This window comes from Saccopteryx bilineata, chromosome 7 (assembly GCF_036850765.1).
Source record: "Saccopteryx bilineata isolate mSacBil1 chromosome 7, mSacBil1_pri_phased_curated, whole genome shotgun sequence".
Classification (NCBI taxonomy): Eukaryota; Metazoa; Chordata; class Mammalia; order Chiroptera; family Emballonuridae; genus Saccopteryx; species Saccopteryx bilineata.
The window spans coordinates 85,480,448-85,498,143 of record NC_089496.1 but is presented as its reverse complement, the minus strand read 5'-3'; the positions used below and the strand labels follow the sequence as shown (position 1 = coordinate 85,498,143).

At 53.2% G+C, this 17,696-nt stretch overlaps 1 protein-coding gene across 2 annotated transcripts in view; it reads left to right on the top strand.

The window, feature by feature from the left end:
- CRTAC1 (cartilage acidic protein 1) overlaps nucleotides 1-17,696 on the top strand; it is a 140,818-nt gene that overhangs the window by 108,487 nt on the left and 14,635 nt on the right. For both annotated transcript variants that reach the window (XM_066238327.1, XM_066238326.1), the window contains exons 6-11: nucleotides 3,370-3,504; nucleotides 6,388-6,533; nucleotides 9,969-10,105; nucleotides 13,802-13,884; nucleotides 14,674-14,774; nucleotides 15,164-15,332. In XM_066238327.1, the coding sequence (XP_066094424.1) occupies nucleotides 3,370-3,504; nucleotides 6,388-6,533; nucleotides 9,969-10,105; nucleotides 13,802-13,884; nucleotides 14,674-14,774; nucleotides 15,164-15,332 (771 nt within the window). The remainder of the gene's footprint in view (nucleotides 1-3,369; nucleotides 3,505-6,387; nucleotides 6,534-9,968; nucleotides 10,106-13,801; nucleotides 13,885-14,673; nucleotides 14,775-15,163; nucleotides 15,333-17,696) is intronic.

The window sequence follows — 17,696 nt, the reverse complement described above, 5'->3', positions numbered from 1 at the left end:
TTGTCCCCAAGAGGACGTGCCTGCCTCAAGTATATAAGAATTCATTGTGGTCAAGTGGAGTCTAACTCCCTATTGGGACATCACAATCCAAGGCCAAATAAAGATGTCCTTGACCTTCCCTGGGTAGCCCCGTAAGGTGTGTGTTGCCCTAGCAAGGGGAGGACAGGGAGGGTGTGACACAGGCAGGGGGAAGGCTGGGGGACGAGGGGGAAGGCCCAGGTCAAGGTACGTGCTGAGTGAGGGGCCTCTCCTTGACCGGCAGGGAGCGGCTGTGTCAGGCTACACTTAGGGTGGGTGGATTTTACTGGTTTAAGGAAGACTTGCAGGGTGAGCCTGGGAGGAGAGTTTCCCCAGTGAGGGGTGCAGACACCTGGCTGCCTCGGAGCCCAGCTTGGCCCCTCTAGCTGAGGCTGCTGGGGCCAGTGCCCAGGAGGCCAGCTCCCAAACTGTCAACTCACTTGCTCCCCAACTGTGCGGCAAACTTGCCAAGAAGGAGTTGTGGGTAACATCTCTGTTATGGTCTGATTGCCATGGCAATAAATTGTCACTAATTAGTAGTGTGGTTACCATGGCAATTTCCTAGTAATTACAGGTTACAAATGGTGCAAGGCTTCAACCCAACCCAATTAGTTAATTAGAAAGATTTAGAAATTTGTCCAAGAGGGAAATAACCTGCTTTGTAGAAAATGAAGGGAATGTGTCACAGCTTGGGAGCCAGAGGCAGAGAGGAAATTGGAGGATGCTGGAGCAGGGGAGAAAGGGTGGAGTTGCATGGCGGCGAGTCCCAGAGCCCCACCTGGCGATTCCAGGGGCCCAGGCCAGGCCTGAGGTTTCTCACTGATGCCTGCTACTGGGCTGGAGTCTGGCAGGACCAGGGCAGGGACAGCTGCCAACCGCCACTCAGCAGCTCCTCTTTGAACGGGCAGCAGCGGAGCCCAGGTTGCGGCCCAGCAGCCCTCCCTGCTGCTTGAGGAGAGGTGACTGAGACCTTCCCACCCGCGCTGTGCTCTCCTAATGAAAAGCCATGTCGCGTGCCCGATAATGCTCCCCAGCAGCGTTGTGGATGTAGTGGCTTCAATTTTATGAGGCTCTGGCTCTCTGAGAGCTAATTGGATTACCTGGGAGAGAGCTGGGAGGCATGGGGCTCAGGATGTGTTGACAAGGAGCCCTACCATGAAAGCATCAATGCTGTTTGCCCTGTCCCTTCCCTCTGTCCCCAGACACTGGCCCTGGTGGGCAGGCTCCATTTATTTGCACAGGCAAGAAAGGCCCAGTGATTTCCTACAAGGGCATCTCTCAGAGGACAGAGGGAGCCTGGGAACCAAGAGCACCTCCATCCCAAGTTGGCACAGTCGCTTTGTGGAAACTTCTGCCATACGCAGAGGCAGTGGGCAGGGGAGCGCCCGACCTAGCATCGCTCAGATCAACCTGAGCTCTCATTTATTTAAAAGAAGAAAAAATAAATCAAGTTCTTTTGAGCGCTCTGGTAGCTATATTTACAGCACTGAACAGCCCTTACTGCAGCCCTTCTCTGACTTTCCTGCGCAGAGACCACGCCGGCCCCGTTGGAATGGAAGCCTGGTCAGGTCGGGCCTGAGCCTGCATGCTAGCAAGCTCCCCAGCGGGGTCCCTGTGGCAGGTCCATGGGCCTGACTCTGAGGAGCGAGGTGACAGGATTCACAAAGACCTTTCTTGAGAGGGTCAAGGATTCACCTGATTCTCTCAAAAACCTGGAAATGACAAAAGCAAGTCAGACTCTCCCCCTTTTGCAGATGAGGGAACTGAGGCACAAAGGGTAACCCAAATCACCCAATGTCACATGGTCTTGAAAAAAGTCAAGCTGGGGCTAAAATCCATGTCCTGGTCCTGGTCAGGCTGTCTTCTGCGTGTTATTTCCTATGTTTGGGAGTGTGGCCCCCAGGGCTTTATTTGAACCCCGCTGGTTGTGGCGGTTCGTTCAAGATGTCTTTTCTTTATTATTATTTTTTTCTCTTTTATGGAGACAGAAAGAGAGTCAGAGAGAGGGATAGATAGGGACAGACAGACAGGAACAGAGAGAGATGAGAAGCATCAATCATCAGTTTTTCGTTGCGACGCCTTAGTTCATTGATTGCTCTTTCATATGTGCCTTGACCGTGGGCCTTCAGCAGACCGAGTAACCCCTTGCTCAAGCCAGCAACCTTGGGTCCAAGCTGGTGAGCTTTGCTCAAACCAGATGAGCCCGTGCTGAAGCTGGCGACCTCGGGGTCTCGAACCTGGGTCCTCTGCATCCCAGTCCGACACTCTATCCACTGCGCCTCCGCCTGGTCAGACTTGTTCAAGATGTCTTAAGATGGGACTTGCAGACACAGGTAGCCCAAATTTGATCTTGGAGACTTCAGACTCTAATGTAGATTGGCTTTCTTTCTTTCTTTCTTTCTTTCTTTCTTTCTTTCTTTCTTTCTTTCTTTCTCTAGAAAATATGCTTCATTGGCTTTTTTCCTTTTAAACTAAAGAAACAACTCTTGTATGAACAAGCTAAGCAATATGAAGACATTCACGAAAAGGGCCAACTACCATCTCTTCTGCCCTCCCCAAATTGTGCCCCGTCCAGTAGCCAGGGCAGCTCAGGGTGTAGCCTTTCCCACTTTCCCCAAACTCAAAAACAAGTTCGCACAAACATGTTCAGAAATATCATGTGTTTTCCTTTTAAGAAATATAAGATCACACAACATGATTACTTGGCGAATTGCTTGTTACTTAAAAATATGTCATGGGCACTCCTCCAAGTCAATACATATGGGTCTACCCCGTCTTTTTAGTAGCTACGAATGGTTTCATCATATGGATGTAACATACTCCAACAGCCAGTCGCTGTTGATGGACATACAGGTTGTTCCTGTATAGTTACTCACTATACCCAAGCAAGGGAAGCATCCTTGTACCTAGAGCTGGAAACTATTCCTGTAAGTCCTTAGAACAGGAACTTACCCCGTGTCCTGACCAGAATATGTGTGACTCGGGGTGTGGGTAGGGTTGACAGAGAAGTCTGTGACTTGAGCACACTTTGTGGTTAGAGCTGGGTTTAGGGATTATTGTAATTCAGCCATTCCTGTGTTCTCGGTTCATGGAATTATTCCTTTGGCACAAAATGATGTGCTCTTGCTCCTCCTTTGCCTCAGCCACAGTGTGGTCACCCTCCACTTAGATCTGTGGGACTTCCAGCCCAGATCCAGGCTCAGGGACGCCTCTGGCCGGTCAGAACCCACCCCCTCCACCAGCACCAGGCTCTTCTGAGGCACCACTACAAGCCTCAGAAGTAGCCACGTCCTCCACACGGAACTGGGTCCTGGCTTCTGCCACTTACCGTGGGTCAACATCCTTCCCTAGGGGGCCGGGGAGTCAGCGTGGGCCCCATCCTCAGCAGCAGTGCCTCGGACATCTTCTGTGACAACGAGAATGGGCCCAACTTCCTCTTCCATAACCAGGGCGACGGCACCTTCGTGGACGCAGCTGCTAGTGCTGGTGAGTGTAGCCGCTGCCGGGTGCCTCGGCCCCCAAGCCCACTGGGGACTCTGGGCTGCCCTGCCCCCTCTGGCATCAATCCCCAGGCCTCAGAGAGAGCAGGGCGAGTCATCCCCTGCCCCACACGGAGAAACATTGCTTGTCACCTGCAGCTGCACACTCCCCACCAAGGCTCAGGCCACAGGGGGTGTTTGCTGTGGGGGAGAGGGGGCCTGGAACTCCTGACCATTACCCATTTTCCAGCAGCTGGAATTCGCCCATGTCCCTGTGAATCCTGCTGGAGTCTCAGCATCAATTTCCCCTCCAAGGTGCCTCTCTCTCTATTTCCCTTCCCCACATTTATCTTAAGCATTCGATTCGATCCAATAACCATTTATTGAGCTCCTGCCAACTGTCCAGCTGGTGCTAAGAGCTGAGGTTTCTGGCCTGAATGAAGCTAAGATCACCCTCTCCCACACTTTCACACACACATCAGGCACTGACACTCTAGAAAGGGAAACAGATGAAGAAAGAAAGAGCTATAATAAGAAACAGGATAAAATCCACTCAAAATAGTGTTCCAGGCTCCCAGCTCTGCTCCTCTTTCTCCCTTTGTGCTCCTCCCTCACCTGCCTCAGGGCCTTTGCACCTGCTGTTCTCACTACTTCAAATACCTTCCCACTGCCACCTTTATCTGCAGAACTTCTTATTACCCTTCAACACTCAGCTCCCGTGTTATCTGAAAAGCCTTTCCTGCCTCCCTCTCTGTCACCTGGCAGAGACTGGCACTCCTTCCTGTGTTCCCACTGCCCTGCGTGAACCTCTTACTCGGGTTTTTACATTGCTGTAATAATCCCTCCGTGTCTACAAGGACTAGGCTGTGTACTGTTCATTCTTGGCATGCAGTGGTCACCCAGTAAATTTTGCTGAATGACAGAATGGACACAATAAAAGCTGATGGATGTAATCAGTCTGCCCTTCAACCACTTCTCCCAGCCCAGGCCCCCCCTGCCTTGCTAATGAATGGGAGGTTTGATTTCACCTCCTTCTTGGTGGCCTAGGGGTGAGCGCCGGCCTCCGGAAGGAGAGGTGAGCAGGGACTTGGAGACGTAGATCAGAGGTCTGACAAGCTCCAGCTAGTGCTGGCGGGAGCATCGGATCCCTGAGCCTGTGTCAGTCCATTTTCTGTGATAGACAAGCACCTCTTACCCCAGCTTTCTGCTCAGAGTTCCCATTTTGAACACACACACATACCCCTCCACGCGCACACACACACACACACACACACACATAGCCAATCGGCTCCTCATCCTGCCTCTCCCTCTCCTCCTTCCCAGGGAAAATCAAAGTTAGAGGCAGCCCCCTCTGGCCAATCCTCCCCACCAGCTCACCCCTCCTAGAGCGATCTACTCTGGCAGCAAATTTTCTCATTGCTGAAAAATCATAAGATGAAGGCAAGGTGGTGGTAGAGGAACCTAGAGGATTTGATAAGGTGTGAAAGAGAGGGAAGCAGAGGTGAGCGAGCCAGTTGGAGTGGGAGAAGGTATCAGGCGGGAGGAGAGAGGAAAGGTGCGAGGCCCATAATTGAAAGTCAGAATGATTGCAGGGGTTTAACAAGACATGTCAAGAGGGCATTCATCACCCAAACAGATGTCGCTGTGAAATGCAGCCCGGTACCGATTATTCCCGTGAAAAGGAACCAGCTCCTTGTCAAGGGGCCTCGTAGGTAGGAGAGAAATGGGCCAACACAAAAGGCCACCGACATTAGGGCTGGGGAGCTTCGCAGAGTATTAATGGGTTATTAATCCTAGAGGCTGGAGGCCACCCCCATGTCATGGCAAAGCCTGGGTCTCACTGCTTCCCTCCCCCACCCCCACCCTGTCCTTCAGCTCCTTCTCTTCTCCAAGGGGATGCTCAGCCTCCAGGGTTCTTGGGGTCACCGCGCCTTCTCCTGGCTCCCATCCTCAGGATCCTTGTGTTTGCAGTTGTTAAGAGCTCCCTGTGCCCTAGGGTCTGTGACCCCTACTCCCCATTTTATTTATTGTCCCATCGCCTGGTGGCTCTGAGAGCCTATAGACCAACGGCAATTGTCCCCTGAAAGAGTCAGCCTGGGTGTTTCGGGCTGCGTCCACTACCTGTCAGCTCTGCACTTGGCCCAAGGGAAGGTGTCTGCCTTGGGCAGCCGAGAGGTCAGGCCATCCCTTTGGGCAAAGCCACCCTCCATCCTCCCCCAGGACTAGCTCAGTGCCACTGACCACTAGCAGATGCAGGGACAGCACAAGCAACTGACATTGGACACACCAGCTTCCCTTCCCAGATCTCACAAGGGCCTCTGTGAGTTTCTCTGTCACGGTGCGTTATTTCCTCTGCTGTCACCAGCGTCCCCAGTTGCCTTCTGGTAAATTATTTATGTCTCTTTATTTATTCAGTAAGTATTTACTGAAAGCTACTAAGTCACCACAGACACTGAGATAGATGCTGTGAGAACACAGGTGAATAGGAAGACAGTCTCTGACTTCATGGAGCCTAAGGTCTAGTTAGAAAAACCAACCCTAAACAAGTAAACCCCCAAGGAATGTAATTATGCACATGATCTGCACAATGAAGGAAGAGAGTGGGGGGCTGTTGGTGTGAATAGCAGGGTGAGTGGGAGGGGATGCTTTCATGGGAGTGGTCAGGGAAGGCTTCCCTGAGGCGGTGACATTGTGGCTAAAGCAGAAAGCAAAATAAGGAGCTAGGGAACTAAGACCCAGGAAAAGAGCATTCCAGGAGGAGAGAGCAGCTTGAGCAAAGGCCCAGAAGCTAGAAAGAGCTTGGTTCGTTTGAGGAATGAAAGGAACATGAGTGGCCAGTGCTGAGGAATAAGAGGGGCGTGGCCCTGAGCACTCCTGCCTCTCCTCCCAGGTGTGGACGACCCCCACCAGCATGGGCGAGGTGTCGCCCTGGCGGACTTCAACCGAGACGGCAAAGTGGACATCGTCTACGGCAACTGGAATGGTCCCCACCGCCTCTATCTGCAGATGAGCGCCCACGGGAAGGTCCGCTTTCGGGTAAGAAGGGACCTTTCCCTCTCACCATCCTCACTTGGGCCACCAGCACTGTGAGTGGCCCTGGCAGGTCCTAGGACTACAGCCCCGGTCTCTGCCCTCCCACCAGGCTGAGAAGGACTGTGGCTCTGCAGAGTGTGGGGGTGGGGTGGGGAGCCACAGGGAAGATAACATGTGGCAGAGGAGGGCAACAGCCCCCCACAAGGTGGGTAGAGCGAAGAAGGTTCTGTGAGGGGCACTTTATTCTCTGGATGGGGGGGTTTTACCTGGTGACTTCTGGAAAACCTGATCTGTAGCTGGGCCGAGCTTTGCAAATTGAGGTTCGGGCCAAGGGCACCATGGGGAATGCAGGTGTAGGGAAGGTTGAGGCCACAGAGATACAACAGCTGCCCCCTAAGGATAAGGTGGGCAAAACCCTCTCTGTCCCCTCTTGAGCTGTCAATAGACTGTGATGCCAATAATTCTTCAAAGGGGCTGTTTGGTGACAGTAAAGGAGGGGCCACCAGCCTGAGGAGCCTGAGTTTGGGGCTTTCTCAAGAAAGGGGAAGGAGGGCAGCGAATGGTTGAAGCTGACCTCAGGGAGGAAAGGCGAAGGAGGGCGGCGAATGGTTGAAGCTGACCTCAGGGAGGTGGGACTGTGCTGGAGACCCCTGGGTCTTTCAAAAACCCCCAAGGGGCCCTGGCCGGTTGGCTCAGCGGTAGAGCATCAGCCTGGTGTGCGGGGGACCTGGGTTCGATTCCCGGCCAGGGCACACAGGAGAAGCGCCCATCTGCTTCTCCACCCCCCCCCTCCTTCTTCTCTGTCTCTCTCTTCCCCTCCCGCAGCCAAGGCTCCATTGGAACAAAGATGGCCCGGGCGCTGGGGATGGCTCCTTAGCCTCTGCCCCAGGCGCTAGAGTGGCTCTGGTTGTGGCAGAGCGACGCCCCGGAGGGGCAGAGCATCGCCCCCTGGTGGGCAGAGCGTAGCTCCTGGTGGGCGTGCCGGGTGGATCCCGGTCAGGCGCATGCGGGAGTCTGTCTGACTGTCTCTCCCCATTTCCAGCTTCAGAAAAAATACAAAAAAAAAAAAAAAAAAAACCCAAGGGAGTGAGAGAGGTCCAGGTTTGCCTGAGGTTTGATGGTTCCAGGGAAGTCTCTAGGAACCTTGCGTCTGGGTACAACCACCAGCCCCCTGCCCACAGGCACCGCCTGGGGGCACTCGGCTGTGCCGTCCTGCAGGGGCCCGAAGGCAGGCTCCCTGGGTGGGGAGGAGGTATGCCCCGAGCCAGGGCCTCAGGTCCTGGGATCATGGATGATGTTCATCTTTATCCAGCTTTTTGTTCTAACCCAAGTTCTCAAGCAGCAGCAGTTCTGCCCCCAGCCAGAGACACTGAACAATGTCTTCTTGATTGTCACAAAGGGGAAAGAGGGTGCTACTGACATCCAGTGTGGTGAGGCCAGGGGTGCTGCTCAACGCCCTACAATGCACAAGACAGCTCCACCGCAGAGAATGGCCCAGCCGCAGGGTCAGTGTGCCGAGGGTGAGGAACCCTGCTAACCCTCCCGATGGCTCCTGCCCAGAGCTCACAGGAGCAATAACAGTAATAGACGCCCTATTTATCAAGTGCCCTCCATGTGCCAGGAACTGCGCTAAGCGCTTTACATACATTATCTTGGAAGCTCAGGCATCCAGTGGGGCAGCCCCACGGGGGCTATGCAGGTTTCCATTTTTACAGGATCAATAGAATAATAACGAGTTAGAGGTCCTGAGGCCTCTTTGTTCCCCAGCCCGAAAGGCCCTACTTAGCCCTCTGTGGCCAGTTGGACAGCCTCTTAATGAGTCTCATTCCTGAGCTGATAGGTCAACCTTCCTCCTCAGCCTCCCCAGAACGGGGCAGCTCACCAACTGTCCCAGGCGAGCTTATTCCTGCAGCCAATGGACAGGGCCTGCAGTTCAAGGCCCAGGGGCAGGGCCAGGCCGAGGGGCAGAGGGACACCCCCAGAAACACCACTGTGCCCTTCCCAGCCCTCTCCACATGGGCCCTGGGGTTCAGACAGGCTCCCAGGGTCTAAAGGTCACCCTACACAGCTCTCCTGTTTCAAAGGCAAGTCCCACACCTGGAACCCTTTGCCAGGTCCACTGAGACCCCTGTTCATACTTTGGGACCTCAGGGTCCCAGCTGGACTATCATGGGTCTGGGGTCTCCCCTGGGCCCTGGACAACCATCTATCTATGCACCCCCCCAAAGCAAATGCCATTTTTTTTTTCATTTTTCTGAAGCTGGAAACAGGGAGAGACAGACAGACTCCCGCATGCGCCCGACTGGGATCCACCCGGCACACCCACCAGGGGGCAACGCTCTGCCCACCAGGGGGCGATGCTCTGCCTATCCTGGGCGTTGCCATGTTGCGACCAGAGCCACTCTAGTGCCTGAGGCAGAGGGCACAGAGCCATCCCCAGCGCCCAGGGCCATCTTTGCTCCAATGGAGCCTTGGCTGCGGGAGGGGAAGAGAGAGACAGAGAGGAAAGCACGGTGGAGGGGTGGAGAAGCAAATGGGCGCTTCTCCTATGTGCCCTGGCCGGGAATCGAACCCGGGTCCTCCGCACGCTAGGCCAACGCTCTACCGCTGAGCCAACCGGCCAGGGCGCAAATGCCATTTTAAAAAAATCAAAACAATGTAAGGATAACAGAGGCAGCAAAAACATTTGCAAAGAGGCCTCTGCCACCTTCCATGAGGCTGGAGCATGGGCCAGGCCAGACTGCCGGTGATCTGTCTCGTGCATGTCACACGCAGCCTCACAACCTGGGCCGCTATCACTATTCCCGTGTTTCTGATAAAGAAAGTGGGATCCGAGGGGTTCAGTGACTTGCCTGAGATCACATAGCTCATCAGCAGAGAAACCTATTATTCAAATGCACAGCCCTTTCCTGCATCCACCCAGCTCTGACTCTCACTAAGAAGGAGTCAGGATGTGTACTTGGAAGGGTCTATCCAGCATCTGGAATCAGAAGCCTTGGCCATGGCCCTACTCATTAGCTATGACTATGGGCAGTTCTCCTTCCTCTCTGGGACTCAGTTACCTCACCTGTGAGATGGGGATGCTAATGTCTGTGCTTCCTTCAGTGAGGAATGGGAGGGCTACATTTGATCCCAGTTGGGAACAGCCGCGTGCTTCACATGTGTGAATTGGGACCGTCCCTCTTACCTCCTTTTTCTACAAGCAGCCTGAAGTTTCTTGGTCCTAAACGCAGCCCTCCAGATCCCTTACTGGGAGGTGAGAGAGGAGGTGTCAGGTTGAGCTGTGTTATCTTTGCTGACCTGCAGGCATGCGCACACACGCGCACAAACGCGCACGCGCACACACACACACGGGCGCGCGCACGGGGACTCGGCACCTTACCCTCTCCTGCGCTCCCACCTGTCTGTCTGCTGACCCGCAGCCCTCTCTCCTCCCAGGACATCGCCTCACCCAAGTTCTCCATGCCCTCCCCTGTTCGCACAGTCATCGCCGCCGACCTGGACAATGACCAGGAGCTGGAGATCTTCTTCAACAACTTTGCCCACCGAAGCTCCTCCGCCAACCGCCTCTTCCGGTAGACGTTTCCGCTTGGCTCGTGACCACTCACCCTTCCTCCCTGACAGCCGAGGGGCAGGGAGGAAGGTGTAGGACCCGAAAGGGGAGTTCCAAGGGCTGAGGTGGAAGAAGGGACCCTGATAGAGGAACAGAGAGGAGGGGAGGACGGAGAGGGAGCGAGAGGCTGCAGGGACAGAGGGTGAATTCTGGGCAGGAGGCGGGCCTCCTGATATTGGGGTACAAGGGGCAGAGGATATGGCTGGAAGTGTGCCCAGAAGCCAAGCTCCACAGGATAGAAGTCTCCACTGCCACACACAGCGGTTCCAGAGTCGAATCTGTCTAGGCACACCGGGGTCAAGCAAATACAGGCCAGTTTATTGGCTGCAGGACTCCTCAGAGCATTTAACATGACCATAGGTATTTTTAGTTTCCAAAAGGTGGGTGAAATATTCCAAATAGATTTGACCACACTTTTTTTCCAAGATTTTTCTCTTGGGATTGGTGCTCTGCAAGACACCCTTTGGGAAATGCTGGACAAGACAATGAATGGTAGGCAAGTAAAAAGGAGAAGCTGAGTGGAAGAAATCTGCAAACATCTGGGCATCATATCTGGGGAGGAAGAACTGGGAGGCAACACTTGTCTGGGGGAGTTCGGAAGTGGTTGGCATCAGAACCACCCAGTGCTTACTTAAAGTGGAGTCCCAGGGCCGTTGATCGCCTGAATCAGAATCTCAGGAGATAAGGCCCAGGAAACTCTACTTTAAACAAGTGCATGAAGCATCAGGCATAAAGTTTAAGAACCACATAAAGTTGGGTAACAAACCTCAGAATCCATGTGGCATTGAGATGGCCCTGTTCCTGACATGCTAATGGGGCTCAGGACCAGGTGGAGAGGATAGGGTGGGCCGGGGGCCTTGGGTTCAGGAACTGGGCCAGAACACCAGCTGGGCTCCCCATCCCCTCCTCCAGGAGGGCCCCAACTATTAATAAAAGGTGAGAACTGTGACTAAGTGTGTTTAAACTATAATTATTAACAAAGCATCAATCCTGACTGAATGGAATCACCCCCCGAAGGCACCAGATTTACTAATTAGGAGCCTTGCAAAAAGCTTATTCACAACTTCCAGATTAATTGCAGAAGATCAATTGCTTGTTAGCAGAGACACTGCTTTCCTTCTCTGGCTAATAACGTGTCACTTGCCAGGGCCCCTGATCACCAAAGAGCGTAGTGCTCTCATCTCTGTGGCCCAAAAACCCAGACACCACCCCTGTCTACCTGCCTGCCTGCCTAGCCCCGTCAAACCTCTGGCCTTCCTCTGGGCCACCCCAAGGGCTGGCTGGCACAGGGCTGTCCTTAGTGTCATCATGCAGTTGCCCCATGAGTTAGTGTGTTTGCTTTTATGCAGCTGCAGTGGAAGCCACTTCCCAGGTACATGGCTGTGCCCCAAGTCCCTGTGGCAGATGGCTGGGTCTTCAGCAGGCAACTAAGCACCCCCTCCAGCTGCCAACTCTGAAAATTTAGCCCCCACCTGTCTCTGTCGCTGAATGGAACATGGTGGGCTCCTTGTAGGAGGTGCTGGAGAGGCAAAGCTTCCCTGTGCTCAAGTCTGCAAGTCCTATAGTGATGCTTAGATTGACCAGGGAATGCACCATCCAAACTGGATGCTTAGTGAGAGTGTGATGGGACCCTATTAATAATGGAAAGATAACAGGCATCAACTGGGACATGCTTGGTCACAGCACTTATCCATCTAAAAGTGCCTCTGATCTCCTTATCTCTCTACCCTCTGCCACCCCTGCGCTCTCCAGGGGATTCCTGTACCCACCTCCAGCCCTCTCCCTGTGTCTAGTCCTGCCCAGCAAGCAGTTGAAAATGCAAATCTGGCTGCACCCTTCTTCCACTTGAAACCTTTTTAAAGCCTTCTCTTTGACACACTCCACGGCTACCAGTTTGCCCCAGCCTCCACGCTCTCCACTTCCCCATTTACAACCAAGCACCAGGCACCCCCGTTTCTTCCAGTTCTGAGCTGTGCCAGGCCTGGCCCCTCATGGTGCCTACACCCTCTGCCTCACTCCTCCCTCTTCATCTGAGTGACCTGTACTCACTCAGGATGCTTGTCTCAGCTGAGTTAACCCTTCCTCCAGGAAGCCTGCCCTGGTTCCCCAAATTTGGATGAGCTTGCCCAGTTCTGCCCTCCCTTCAGTCACACTTCTCCCTGTCAGCCTTCAGAACTCTGCCTGAGACTCCCCGTCATCACGTGTCCTGAGCTCCCCCTACCTTCCCGATGCACACCTTAGTCTCAGGCCCCCACGCAGTGCCCGGCACACACAAGTGGCTGCAGAAGAACATGCTCAGCGGATACATAAGTGCAGTGGAACTGCTTGGTTTTCTCCTTAGGAAAACCCTTAACTGCCTTGTCACCTGAACCAAAGGGTTTCTCTGCCCAGCTGGGGCAGAGTGTGCAGGACCCAAGTGCTCAAAAGGACTGTGGGTATTAGCAGGCTGAGGCATACATACCTCCAGCAGGTGTGCACACGGCCAAGGGAGGCCAGGCACGCTGCCCACTTCCCAGACTGCACATGTGGCTGTGCTCAGCACAGATGCCCCGTGTGGACAGAGGACATCTCTCAGGGCATCTGCTCAACCCTGTCAACACCCTGCAGTTTTGCCAACACTCTCTGCCATCCAGCCCCCATAGGTTCCAGCTCAGGGGACCCCAGTCCCTTCCTGAGAGCATTGGCCACACCACAGCTTTCTAGTGACTCTGTGATTTGGGCAAACAACAGTCACTTACCATATGTGTGCATGGGGAGGGGGGTGACACAGATGGCCCTGGCCCTCTGTTTTCCCCCAGCATTGCTCACACACTGAGGACAGGGCACCCCAAAACTGGGAAAATGTAATGAGCGAGAAGAATTAGAGAGGAAAGCTCATGGCCAGCAGTAGCAGTCAGCTCAGCAAGGAGAAAGAATAGGACTTTCACAGTGGCCTTTTCTGGAGCAGATATTACTGTGATTCAGTGTTCAAAATAGACAGAACCCCTGCAACCCAAAGGACCCTTTTCCTCTCTTTGCCTCTGGAACTCATCCACGTGTCCTACAGATGTGTGCTTGGAGCCCTCTGAGAGCCAGGCTCTATGTTAGATACTGTGGTAGATGCAAAGATGAATAAAACATGGTCCCGGCCTGCAAAGAGCTCACAGTCTAACTGGGGAGATAAGACACATTCATACAGAGCTCTTAACACAAGGTAGAAAGTGATAAAGGCAGAGCAGGAAGGCATTGCCTCCAGCAGGGCAGTTGGAGAACTCGGGGGAGGTGGCATCTGAGTGGGGCTTGAACCCTGGGTCCCACCCAGAACATGGAAACCGAGGGCCAGTGGAAGGAAAGCGAAGGCCATTTGAAGGTAGCTGGGTCCTTGCCCATTCTCCATCCATCAACTGCCCTTTCCCAGACCGTCTATAATTCATCCATTAGGAAAGGAAAAATCAATGTTTACCAAGAGAAATGAAAACACAAGACGAGAACAGGCAGGGTGGAGACAGGGTCTGTGAACAGAGTGGCTCAGTAGGCTGCAGGTCCAGCCCAGGCTCAGTGGGATCCGGGGGCGCCCAAGGGACAGACTGAAATAAACAAATAGCCCTCTAGGTCCAGGTGCCTGAGAGGCCCTCGCCAGCTAGTCACCCATCTGTGAATGGCATGTCTTCTCCTACAGTGTCATCCGCAGGGAACACGGTGACCCCCTCATTGAGGAGCTCAATCCTGGTGATGCCTTGGAGCCTGAGGGCCGGGGCACAGGTGAGGGCACCTAAGGGCTCAGCCCGCCCATACCCGGGGGCGAGGGCGGGAAGAACGGGTCAGCCAGTTCCACCATAGGGCACCTCCTAACCTGAGGGCTGAGACCCTAGGGCAGGGCGAGAGTGGCGAAGGAGGAGCCCCTGAAAGGGTCCCCGCAGGAAGCAGAGGAGGGGATGGTCCATTCTGCCAGTCCCAGGGCAGCCGGGGGTGGGGCTCGGAACTGGTGGGCAGTAGTTTCTCTGGTCATGGCTTGCTGGGTGGGACTAGAAAGGAGAGGCTGGGGGTCCTGAAGCCTAACCCCTCCCCTTTGGGCGCTCAACCTGGTATCAGAGAGAGCACTGGATTAGGAGTTCCCAGACCTAGTCCTGCCATTGCCTCGATGGTGTTCCTGGAAAAGTTAGTTCATCTGGGTCTTGTTCTTCACATCCATAAAATAGGGCTAATCTCTTTAAGGTGTAGTGAGGCCAAAAGGAAACTGCGTATACGCAAATACTTGATAAAGCGACAAAAACTACAAATCTAAAAAGGGTATATATGAGAAAGAAATCCTCATGGCCTGAATAACTAGCACCCACCATGCCCATGCAGAGTCCCAGGGAAGGAAAGGGAACCCTCTTCCGGGAATTCATATTATGAGGTGGCTGTTAGAAACGGGGGACCCGGGCTTCCAACCTCCGTGTCCTTCCCCACACCTCGCCCACACAGGGCTGTGGACTTGGCGCTGGGCGGGAGGTCCCGCCCCTGTGGGTCTCCTGGCCAATGACCAGAGCGAAATCTGCCTTGTTGCAGGGGGCGTGGTGACAGACTTCGACGGAGACGGCATGCTGGACCTCATCTTGTCGCACGGAGAATCCATGGCTCAGCCACTGTCCGTCTTCCGCGGGAATCAGGTGTGCAGGACCTCGGGACTCAGAAGCCCAGCCTGGTGCGCTCCCTGGGCCCAGGGTGGATGAGGGCGGAGGAGCCCAGGATTCGTGCCAGGAAACGGAAAGAGATTCCCAGCAGCACAGTAAACCTCCCAGAAGGGCCGCCTCCCTGGAGAAGCCCTCTGTCCCTCGGCCTCCCACGGGCACCTCTCTAAACACTGTTCTGAGTCTGTTGGGGTCCCTCCGCTTTTCCAGTGTTTCTCTTTCCAAACTTCAGCCATTCTGAAGTTTCACTCCCCTTCCCTGTCAGCTTCCTCCTCTCTCTTCCCTCTGCCCCTCTTCTTCTCTCCCTCTTTCTCCCTCTCTGCCCACCTCTGCCCACCCTGCTGATGCTCAGCCTTCCCTCCCTACAGGGCTTCAGCAATAACTGGCTTCGAGTGGTGCCTCGGACCCGGTTTGGGGCTTTCGCCAGGGGGGCGAAGGTCGTGCTCTACACCAAGAAGAGCGGGGCGCACCTGAGGATCATCGACGGAGGCTCGGGCTACCTGTGCGAGATGGAGCCTGTGGCACACTTTGGTTTGGGTGAGTCAGGGCCGGGGAGAGGGTGGACAACGAGCTTTTTCCTTTCTTTCTTTCTTTTTTTTTTTTTCCCTGAAGCTGGAAACGGGGAGATACAGTCAGACAGACTCCCGCATGCGCCCGACCGGGATCCACCCGGCACGCCCACCAGGGGCGACGCTCTGCCCACCAGGGGGCGATGCTCTGCTTCTCCCGGGTGTCGCTCTGCCACGACCAGAGCCACTCCAGCGCCTGGGGTAGAGGCCAAGGAGCCATCCCCTGCGCCCGGGCCATCTTTGCTCCAATGGAGCCTTGGCTGCGGGAGGGGAAGAGAGAGACAGAGAGGAAGGGAGGGGGGTGGAGAAGCAAATGGGCGCTTCTCCTATGTGCCCTGGCCGGGAATCGAACCCGGGTCCCCCGCACGCCAGGCCGTCGCTCTACCGCTGAGCCAACCAGCCAGGGCCGACAATGAGCTTTTGACAGGACAGTGGGTCTGTCCTGCAAACTGCATCTTGAATCATGCTGAGTGATGCAGGACTCAGCTCGAGCACCTCCCGGGTACCACATTGTTGCCATAGTGATGGCAGACCGGCTAGTGGAGGCAACCCTGCTCTGAGATGGGCCTGCGCTCAGGAGGCAGGTTCTAGTGCACCGCCCCTTAAGGGGGCCCCCACCCCAGCGTCTCTGTCAAATTGTTCGCCTTGGGGTCAAAGTATTTGATTCTCCATTTGTCCAGGCTGTGGCCTTGTTCTTCAAACACCAGCCTGCACCAAACTCATCCAACCCAGCTATTTCCCTGGCCTCTTGAGAGTTGGCTCGGTGATTAAAGTGTCTCACCAAACCCCTGGTGACCACAGCAAACAGTGGCAAGGATGCAGAGAAACTGGAACTCATACATTGCTGGAAGGCATGTAAAATGGTACAGCTATTCTGGAAAAATACTTTGGCAGTTCTTTTAAAAACAAAAACCTAAACACACAACTGCTATCAGACCCAGCAATTGCACTCCTGGGCATTTATCCCAGATGAATGGAAACTTATGTCCACAGAAAATATCTATACAAGATTGTTCATAGCAGTTTTATCTGTAATAGCCAAACTGGAAACAACCTAGATGCCCTTCAATAAGTTAACGGTTCAGCAAACTGTGGTCTATCCACACCATGGACTATTACTCAGCTATAAAAAGGAATGAACTATTGACACACAAAACAGCCTGGATAGCTCTCAAGGGCATTATGGTGAGTGGGGGTGGGGGAGGCCAATCTCAGAAAGTCACATACTGTTGATTCCATTTATATAACATTCTTAAGATGACAAAATTGTAGGGATTGAACATAGATCAGAGGTTGCTGAGGAATAGAAATGGTGGAAGGGAGAGAGGTGTGTGTGACTAGAAGGGGCTGGCCCAAGGGACATCTTGGTGGTTATGAAATGCTTCTGTATCTTGACTGTGGTTATAGTTACTCAAATCTGCACATGTGATAAAATGACATAGAGCTACCCACACACCTTGTACCAACATCCATTTCCTGGATTTGACCTTGTGCTACAGTTCCGGAAGATGTAACCATTGGGGGAAACCAGATGAAAAGTATACAGGGTCTCTCTGTACTGTCTTTGCAACTTCCTGTGTGTGACTCTGTAATTATTTCAAAGTAAAACATTTTTAAAGAAATGCATTAAGGGATGGACTTAGAAAAATAAAAATCTAAAAAGGCCTTCTTGAGGAGGAAGGGCAATAATGGAAAAAGATGTTGAGGTACACTGGGGGTGGGGAGGGATCCAAGAATGTCTTTACAGAAACACAATGGTTAAGAAATCATTTGAATCAAATACAGCGAGGTTCAAAATCAGACACCTTCCCCCGTGTGTTAACACCTCATAAGGTGGCATAACATTAACAATAAAAAGAATAGACAGTATGCCCTCAAATTAATAAATATATATGTATATGTTAAGATTATTCACACAGCATATGTCTATAGAAAAAACTGAAAGAAAATGCAAAAAGTGTGAATAATAATTCTGCTGAGTGGATGAACTAGTATGGTAACTCTTATCCTAGGCACAGTGGCCCTTCACTCTTCCTATTTGCGCTATCCTCACGACTACCCTGTGAGATGGGCATTATTTATCCCCATTTTACAAGTGGGAAAACTGAGGCTAAAACAATTAAGAAACCTGTTCAACCAAGATCCTATCATAGGGAAATGGCAGGGATGGGATTCAAATCCAGACCTGCCTTACTAGGTGATTTTTTTCTTCCATTTTTTTTTTTTTATGTGTGTGTGTGTTTTCTGATTTTTAGAGGAAACACATAATTTTTATGCAATCTGAAAAATAAGCATAAATATTTAGGGGACCCAAGGCTGGGTTATTTGAAGG